Below are 9,918 nucleotides of genomic sequence, written 5' to 3'. Positions count from 1 at the left end.
ACTGTTCACACGCTTTCCCCTCCCTTAGTCCATTTAAATAGTAATGAAGAGAGGCATGGACTAAAGCCTCTATAATCCCAGTTGCCAGCAAATGTGGAATGTCAGGCTAGTCACTTCACCAAAGAATTTACAGTCTAAATGCACAAGAACATTAGGCAGACATTAAGAAGTTGATATGCCCGGAGAGAAATTTGAATGTGAAGGTAAATTCAGAATACTAACATCTAGCTTGAAATCACTGAATGTCAATGCACTATTGTTAACACTGTCGTTCTTTTGTATTATGCATCTCATTTAAGCTTGCTTGGGGGAGAAGAATTCTACCTGTAACCCAGTATTTTGGTATTCTTATGCTAGTCTGTGATCTCAGTGTATTTCCATATTGGGAATATTTTACCTGGGATGCTTAAAATGTAAACTTCCAGTGATGCCAAATTGTGCCCTTTGCAAGGAAAGGGGAGAGAGGACCTGTAAAAGAATTACTTTCTGAATTCTATAAGGAATCCTAATCCCTTGTCATTCGGGGAGCAAAACACATGTTGTAATGGCATGCTTTACAAAAGAGCCAACCCGGTAGCTAATTATTATTATTTAGTTAATGAGTAGTTAATTATTGTAGTTAATGTAGTTATTGTAGTTAATTGTTGTAACTAATGTAGTTATTTTTTTTTATTTTTGTCAACATTTAATATTCTAGGGATGTAAAAGTTCTTGGTATAATAGAGCACAGAACCTAGTGACTGTCTTCCAAGAGTTTCTCCATTCCCCTGAAGTCTGGCTCTTCACGCCTTCCTGTCTGGTCTTCAGATATGTGTGGCACATCATCACCAGGCTTTGGCATGAGGGTTTTAAACTCATCTGTTACACTGTGTTTGCAAGGCTGTTACCCAAATTGTCTGAGTTATGCACAGCTTAAAAACATGGAAGTGTAAGAAAAACATCTTTTTCAGCCACGCAAAGCTTGGCATTCAGACTTGATGGCAGTGCAGTCGTCACGTTTCACGTGTCAAAGGAGCGAATCAGTTCTCAACTACATGTTTTCTTTTGTCCCCTTGGAATGATACACAGTTATGGTAGTGCTAAAATCAAACTGAGCCTCCCCAAAAGAGTGTTTTCAATTGGATCAGCGTGCTTACCCCGCACTATGTGGGCAGGAGCGCCCCTTTCTTTGCATCAGTTCCAATGCCAAGGGAGATGGCAGTCCGTCCAGCTGTATCCCATAATTAAGTTGACATAAACCATAGTGATACACAAGCAAAGTCTCAGTAGCTTCAACTACAGGCTGAGCTCTCAAACTTTTAAGTGGTTTCAGGTTGCATTTGATAGGTGCTATGGTGAAATTCTGAGTAACTGAAACTTAGACTACAGTGTACTCATCATGGGAGATAAGGAAGCAAGTATTAATGCTTGTCTGTAAAAACAAGTGAGCAAAGCAAACTTAACGCTATTTAATCTCTCACCTGTTTTGTCTCTGAGACTTCCCATTAACTGCTGAGCTGTGTGTACCTGACTTGAAAAGAACAGTTTCATATCAGTTATCTGAAAGAGAATGAGTTTCCCTGCTGCTTGAAAGGAAAAGTTTATAACAAAGGCGAGGTTTAAAAACACGGGTGCTGTTAGTGTTTCTAAACTTTCTGGGATGAGAGCGTGCTGGTTCGCAGAAGTATATTTTAGGAATAGGTCTGCTTCATGGATATTGTCTGAAGCTGCTGAACGAGACTGGCAAACAAGCTTTGCTGTGTGGGATACTGAATCCTTTTCCAAACCTGCTGTTGCAGACATCTGGCACTTTAAACTTTCTGAGAGATTGGTTCTGTCCTTGAATGAAGGACAAGTGTCACACCAGTAGGTTCTGTATCCTTGTTTTTGATATCACTGCTTTATTTACGTGGTTGACTGAAGCGCCTTGCGCTCTTCGAGCAATGAATAAAAGCGTTGTCTCGGATTCTACAGCCTGAAAACTGTATTACATTGACTGTACAAACTGTAGGATACTACTCTTAGTGTAAGCCAAAAAACAATAGAGGGATATAAGACCCAAGTGAAACGATGGTTACAGTAATGCCATATGGCTATTGGATTGTTGTGTGGGGAGTTGGGTTGACTGAATGTTTTCTCTTTCATGTTGGTAGACTTGCAAAGCTCACCGCAGCAGTCCTACTGGCTAAAGATGTACCTGTATACTTCTTTTCCACGTATGTCCCCACACCATTTGTGGTGAGTCATCTTCTCTTTTATATTGTTGAACCATGCAGTTAAGGGAGTATTTGAAAGTTTACTAAAAATGTGAACTAGCAATTTTCTTCTCAAATTCCGTTATTTAAACAGAAAAATAGAGGCTGCCTGGTACACTTGGCTCTTCAAGAATGTCGCTGAATTCTTCTGTGTGCAGATAGTCAATAGAATCACGTTCCACCCTAGGCTGCTACGCGAGGGCAGTAGTTACTGCAGTCCAGGCTTTGCTCTATTAGTTACAGGTGAAGCATCTGCTATTCTTTTATTCTGTGCTTAAACACCTGGGTGTCATAAGGGTCAGAGATGATATTTCTGTGTGTGTGAGTATATGCACATATAGGGACTGCATGTTTTTGGACATAAGACTTATACTGCTTAGAGTGGAAGAAATGAAGGATTGCCTCTACTTTTGATATCTCAAAAAACAGCTTTCTGTTCTACTCGCAGAAACTTTTTCTTGCAGGGTTTTAAATCCTTGTTTTCTATTCTGCAAGCTTTTCTAGTGTGCTGTGTACGCTGTGGATCTTGTTTTGAGGAGAGGACTGAAAGGACTGGATGCTCTTTAGCTGGAAATACCTGTAACTTGTTTTTCAACAAGCCTTTTGGTGAATTCCTTCATTCTGTTTGAACCTGTTTTCTCTTTCTCAAATACCAGTGTAATCAGAGTGTAGACTTTCTTCAGTTGGCCAGTTAACAATTGTGTTTATGTCATTGGTAAATAGGATAATGTTCCTATGCAACAGAATAGAACAAGCTTTCTCTCTATTCCTAGCTACAGGAAACAGAATGATGAGCATTCATACATACAATTTTCAAATAAACTGGTGAAACATAAGAGCCACTTCTCCTGTAGCATCCTCTTGCATAACGGTCCTAATAACATAATGTTATTTGTGCCAGCTGCAGCACTCTTGGGTAAATTAACATTCTGGGTTTCCTTTGCAGCCCTACGCTGTTCAGCAGCTCAAAGCTGTGGCTGGCGTGATGATCACAGCCTCCCACAACCGGAAGGAGGACAACGGATACAAGGTAAGGCTTGAACTCAAAGTCTGTAGCATGTCACAGCCAGCTGCTCTCCAGCATTACCTATGTGCCTTTGGCATTTGACCGCTTCCGGAGCGCACGTGTGTGTACGTTAGAAGGAGAAATTTTCAGGTAATTCATCCTTCTACAACCTGAATTACACACACTTTCTTCTGCGACGAGAACTTAAGACCGCACTGCTTGTGTATCTTGAGCACGAGTCTGTTGTGACATTCCATGGAGCCTAATCAGCAGCTGAAGAAATGCTTAAGCAATTTATTATGTGTTCACTTCTTGACCTTAAAAATGAGTTTAAAACTAAGCTAGAACTTACGTGAATTAGTCCACACAGCAGGTAACTGTGCTGAAGATGGTGACGGTTTAAGAGTTGGTTAATAAAACTTTGTAGTAGTGTGTTGCCTCCTGTAAGGTGGTTTTTCAGGGCATTGAGAGAGAGGTGGGTGGCTTCATTTTGAAAGCTTGGAACAGTATAACCATACATAATAGCAAATGCTGCCCATGCAGTATTGTAACGCAGCATTTCCTCTCAACTTTGTAAGAATCTGAACTAAACTCTAAACTTTTAACTAAACTTCGCATTCTAGAAGCTTAGTAACAGGTCAGTGAGTAATGGCACTGCTGGGAAATCCAGTCTTTGCACAGAGAGAAGTCGTGGAGGTTATCATACTGCACTTGTCCTCTGTGGAACAAGTTGTAAAGTACTTGACCAGCCTTTACTTTTGCTTAGCTATAACAATGAATAAGAAAATAAGCCACATCTGTTTCCCAGGTGCTTCATTTATCAAGAGGCTATTATGTTTGTGTCTTCTGATACAAAGCATTTTACTTTTGTCAGGATATTATTCTTTCTAGTCTTTCACAAGAATTGTTTTATCTCTCACTGTTTCCCCTGTGAGTTCAGCAGCCTCTGAAGGTTTTGGACAATTTTAACCAAACTTGAGAAACCCATAGTTTTGAAGATACTGAGTACCTCTGAGTTTCACGAAAGCCAGCGGACAAGAAGAGAGGCAGATTGGTCTGAGTAGAAAGTCTGCATTGTGAACTCAACCATGCTATTGGAAACAAACTGTGGGAAAACTGGCATCTAAATAATTCTTTAACAAAGACTTTTTATAGTTCAGGGTTTGATAGCGTTTCTAGCTGAAAGATTACAGTTGTTCAGTTACGGAAAAACATGTACCTTGGCACACTGCTTATCTGTTCTGCTTTGATTTCAAAAACAAGTTGTGCTTTTTCAAAAGGAATGCCAGACTGTGTAGAAGGTAATGTTTTTCTTCTGTTACAGTTTGCACAACACTCTCAAATGTAAGTGCCCAGTTTTGGTTTCTCACGTCCCGATGATTTCAGTCATAATAGTTGAATCCCAGCTTTTTTGAAAAAGCTGTCTTGTTGCTGAGTAGCTATCATTACATAACTGAAATGATAAACTGTGATTCCCAATGACTTTTGAGAATCAAGCCTCGCTTGATTGATGCTAGCCTTTTCTGTATGACTTCAAGAAGCAGGAAGCATGTGGAATCCTAGAGCTAAAAGAATTTATCAAGTTAATGCTCTTTGTAAATAACCTGTGTCTTGTTTTCCTTAAACTTTTACCAGGTTTATTGGGAAAATGGAGCACAGATCACCTCTCCTCACGATAAGGAAATTATAAAATGTATAGAAGAGTGCGTTGAACCATGGAATGGCTCTTGGAATGAGAATCTAGTAGATACCAGTCCCCTTAGACAGGATCCTCTGAAGAAAATATGTGACTGTTACATGGAGGATCTGAAGAAGATCTGTTATCATAGGTATTGTATAAAACAAAATGTACTTAAGTTATGTTTTTAAGTAAGCTCTGGATTACATGTGGAAAACTGACTGCTGACAGATAGACTTCAATAATAAAGCATGTGACGCTGCCATACATAAACGGTTTTGATTTGGGTATAGGGATTGGGCTGTCTTCCAAAATTTTAATAGTTTCGGACCTGCCTGTAGTGATTTGTATCGTCACAAATCAGTGACTTGATTTCTGTCTTTACGGTTCACAGAAGCTGGGTGCTCCACTCTGCCACAGACATCACTGTCTGCTTGAGGCCATTGTTCTGTGCTCTTCATGGTGGGAATAATTTTTGGTCATCTCCCCGTTCTGTTTCGCCCCATCCCTTCTCTGATGTGTCATTAAATTAGATGGTCACCATCATTAGGACTAAACCATGCTTCTTGACAATAAAGCAGCCTGCCTTTGGATGCTAGGCTACAGTAAAGCACGCTGATGCAAACCATTTTATGCAAATGAATATGCTGAAAGGGTTCTGAATAAAATGCAGACATTTAGAGTAAAGGTGAGGTGTATATGCATGGAATAGAGGTGAGAAGATTAAGTTTAAAGGTTAGGTGGGGCAGAAGACAAGAATAAAAGGAGGAGGATGAATAATGTAGGTACAGTGGAGCCAGAGTAAGATCTTCGGGGTGGTGGAAGAGCTTGAGTTTGATGCGGAAATTAACAGTTCATTCCTGGGAGACTTTCAGCCGATTCAGCAGAAGGTAAATATCTCATTTTCCAGGAGAAGCAGCTTTAAACCAGCAATTTCTAGTGAAAGTCCGAATGAGCACTTTTCACTCATTCCTTCTTTGAAATTAATGCAGAAATCAGCAGAATAGTACAAAGTGTAACTACATTTTCTTTTGCTTTCCCACATGAAAGTAGTCTTGTTAAATAACTAACATCTTACTGAAATTCTCTTTTCCTTCTCAGGGAGCTAAACGTGCAAACAAATTTGAAGTTTGTTCATACCTCTTTTCATGGAGTTGGACACGACTACGTGCAGTCGGCTTTCAAAGCATTTGGCTTTCAGCCCCCCATTCCAGTACCTGAACAAAAAGATCCAGATCCAGATTTCTCTACTGTCAAATGCCCAAATCCTGAAGAAGGAGAATCTGTGCTGGTACTTTTGTTTCTACTTCACCAGATTTCTGAGCTTTCCTCTGTTTGGATATGATACTGCGTTGAAAAACAAACGGAGGAAGGGAACAGGGAGTACCTGGCTTTCAGCTGTGTTAATACAGTGGGAGGCAATCCATATGAGACTTTCTTTCACTGCATGTTATATGTAAGTAGGAAGACTGTGGGTTTATTTGCTCTTGTGATTTTATTTTTTTCCCCCCCTCCCTCCTCTCCCACCAGGAGTTGTCACTGAGGCTTGCAGAGAAAGAAAATGCTAAAGTAGTAGTGGCCACTGATCCAGACGCAGATAGACTAGCAGTGGCAGAACAGCAGGAAAAGTAAGTGATTGGACCTTTTCTTTTATCTCTTTCTCCAGAAGAGGTAGTGAAAATTGTGGAGTGTCCCCAAATGACAGGGGACCTTCAACTCGCTCTTTCCTGTTGTGACTTAGCTGTTTGGATATTTTTCTTGCTAGCTTCATCTTTTGGTATAGCTCCACCTGAAAAAATGTATTTTAAATAAAATACATTTTTTGTATTTTATTTATTATTACATTTATTTATTATTATTTATTTATTAAGTATTTATTAATTATTATTTATTATTACATTTATAATACATTTATTTAAAAATGTATTTTAAATAAAATCAGTTAATAACTCAGAAAAGATTACTTGTAACAGTGGTAAGTATTTAATCTAAATGACCTAGTAAAACTTAACTGAAAAGTTGAGTCGTTACTAAAGACAGGAAAATCTTGTCGTTACTGTGTTTTCACTTCTATTAAGCAAACAAATTCTGCCTTGGGACGGTTAGGTGTTGTGGGCTTTTTTGGGTTTTGTTTGTTTGTTTTTCCCTGGCTTCTTCATATTGAATAGGAATTATTTTTCTTCTAACAGGCCAAAATTCTGATCATTGTGTAAGTAACTGTCTATAATGCGTGGTTGCGCAGGCATTGCCTGACTGCAATGTATAGACTGTATAGACTGCTGTACTTCTGTTTGATAAATTAAACAGACCTAAGCTGTTTTAAAGCTGACAGTAAGGATACTTAATTGGTATCTTTGCTTGCTAACAGAATGCACTGGGCTTGTAAATCATTGAGACGTGATAAATGTGGAGTCCTGTTAGTACGGTGGCTTTGTATAGAGCAGCTTGTCAGTAGTGTGCTCAGATTCCTGTTGTTCCAGTGACTGCGGAAAACGTCTCCCCGAGTGGATGCTCCTGGGAAACCTGAAAGAGCTCTTACATTTTCTATCCTGTCTGCAGTGGCTGCTGGAAGGTGTTCACTGGCAATGAGCTAGCAGCTTTGTTTGGGTGGTGGATGTTTTCTTGCTGGAAGGAAAACTGCTCCGAAGATGCTGATGTGCAGAATGTTTACATGTTAGCGACCACAGTCTCGTCGAAAATTTTGAGGGCGATTGCACTTAAAGAGGGATTTCACTTTGAAGTAAGTGTGGTTTTCATGATGTCGTCTTGGCAGAGTAAAATCTGATTGCCGTGTTCTCCTGCTACCCCCCCACCCACCCCGTTTATGGCTTTACGAAATGAAAAATAGACTGATGACTTCCATTCTTTTGGCTGGGAGTGTTTATGCATTCCAACTTGCAGAGAATGCTGTTTTCCCTAGACAAGCCTGATTTCGGCATCCGCAGTGTTTCTCAATGCGTGGTACGGTGAATGCAGGCTGTGGAATCAACTTAGGCAAAGCTGCAAGGAGGCTGTAGCAGGTGACACAAATTAAAACCTAAATAATGTATAACAGCAATGCCTTTGTCTTGGTTATTTTCCTAGAAATAAATTCTTCTGTGTGAGAGAATGAAAGTGTGTGCAGCTTGGTGTGTTTACTACAAAAATGGAGTGCTTTTTGATGGCTTTGTAACAAACACTTACAGGTTACACGATGTTCCTTCAGGTGCCCAGATCACTAGTAGGTTTTTAAATTTGGTTTTACTTCAAATTGTGACAGACAGAGGAACTCTTATGTTCAGATCTTTAATGTAGTTTCATTAAGGACTCGCTAAAAAAGAAAATGGGGGGTGCCCCTGCAGGCTGGCAGTTAATTATTTTAGTTCCTGCATTCAAATTAAGTACTTGCTCTGATTTCTGAGACTGTTGGGTGTTAGCCATAAGAGATGCAAGTGCTCTAAAGCTTAGCACAAGCATACAAAGGTCCAGGTCTTGTTGAATACGTGTCTTAATTAAATCCGTGTGCAATAGGAAAAAATATTTTGCCAAACAATGAGGAATTAAAAACTAAAATTGAAGGCAACTCTGAAAATCATTTTGAGTGACTGTCCAGATATGGTTAATCAGGTTGAATATCACTGCCTTGTAGTGAATAAAATTATCTCACTAAATACTGTTGATTTATTTTTTTTTTTCTGGGAAGGGACACATTTGACTGAAAAAAAGCTAGGAATTTACAGAACCCCTTGCTCACCTCTAAAAGCTTCCCCTCTTTGTACCTTCCTTCTCTCCAAGAAGGACTGCTTCAAAGCTTTTGACTGCTTTTGCATGATTTGAAGAACACAAGCAGTGCTCTTCCCTCCCATCACCCAAAATTGCTGGTTATATTTCTGTAACTTTTCCTTTTGAATAACTGTACTGTTGTATCACCTGATAAGCACCACGGAAGATCTTTTCTGATCTCGGCGAGAACCACAGTCTCTCAAGCAGGCTTACTCCTTGATCTGATATTCATGTCCTAGTTGAGTATTCACTAGTAAAATGCTATCCAGTGACTCTTCGCCTTAGATTCATAATCTAAATTGAAGATACGACTTGTCTAATGTTTGTCTTTACTGTCCCTATTCTGTTTGTCAGTTAATTAGATTTAAATTCAGGGAAATTATTTCAAGAAAGTCAGAAAAGCATCCTTAAGCTTTAGTGTTTTGACTCTGCAGCAGTGTTTCCCATTGACCCTAAAATTCAGAATGCATCATCTCTTTTTTTTTTTCTTTTGTCTGAAGCATCCTGGAAGTGAAGGGAATAGTGGCTACGCTTTTTTCTCTGACTTGAAACTAAATTGAAAATGTGTATTTAATGCACTTTTTTTTTTTGTTGTTGTTCTGTTTCAGGAAACACTCCCTGGTTTTAAATGGATTGGAAGTAGAGTAAAAGATCTCCTAGATAACGGAAAAGAAGTTCTCTTTGCATTTGAAGAGTCTATTGGTATGTATGTTAATATCACTTTAAAATGTTGAGAACTGTAGGGGGGAAATGTGACTAAAAGGAGTGGTCTTAGTTATGAAACGAAACACAGAAGTACTTTATTTTTGTTCTTGTAGTTACTGGTATTGGTATTTTGCTCTCATCAGATCAACTTGCCAACTGTCATAGTAAATGATATATGAATCTCTGATTCTGGTATTGTGCTTGTGCATTTTCCTGATACAAACTTACTCTGATACAGGTTGAAAGTCCTGAGATGCCAGAGCCAACCTACTGTTGCTTTGTGGCCTTTTAGCTGAGATTAAGCATAGGATCTGTTCTTAACCAGTTTAATATCTTACAGGTCCTCTCTGTGAGGACTCGCTATTAATGGCTGTGTGGAACTCGGAGGTGGCTTGCTTCGGTCACGCTATCCATCGCACCAGTACTGCAGTTCCTCCAGGAGCTGTACACCGTTCCCTCATACTTCAGAACAATATGTGAGGAACCCAGACGTGCAGGAATAGCATTAAATACCTTATGGAAGCATGTAAATA

General features: G+C 39.4%; 1 protein-coding gene across 1 annotated transcript in view; it reads left to right on the top strand.

Moving 5' to 3' along the window:
- Positions 1-9,918, top strand: part of PGM2L1 (phosphoglucomutase 2-like 1) — a 75,500-nt gene that overhangs the window by 52,442 nt on the left and 13,140 nt on the right. The window contains exons 4-10 of the mRNA XM_009329031.1: positions 2,133-2,217; positions 3,181-3,264; positions 4,876-5,069; positions 6,020-6,209; positions 6,449-6,546; positions 7,478-7,658; positions 9,289-9,382. Coding sequence (XP_009327306.1) covers positions 2,133-2,217; positions 3,181-3,264; positions 4,876-5,069; positions 6,020-6,209; positions 6,449-6,546; positions 7,478-7,658; positions 9,289-9,382 — 926 coding nt within the window. The remainder of the gene's footprint in view (positions 1-2,132; positions 2,218-3,180; positions 3,265-4,875; positions 5,070-6,019; positions 6,210-6,448; positions 6,547-7,477; positions 7,659-9,288; positions 9,383-9,918) is intronic.

This window comes from Pygoscelis adeliae, unplaced genomic scaffold (genome assembly GCF_000699105.1).
Source record: "Pygoscelis adeliae isolate BGI_AS28 unplaced genomic scaffold, ASM69910v1 Scaffold297, whole genome shotgun sequence".
Lineage (NCBI taxonomy): Eukaryota > Metazoa > Chordata > Aves > Sphenisciformes > Spheniscidae > Pygoscelis > Pygoscelis adeliae.
The sequence above is the reverse complement of the archived record's forward strand: the minus strand, read 5'-3'. Positions and strand labels throughout refer to the sequence as shown.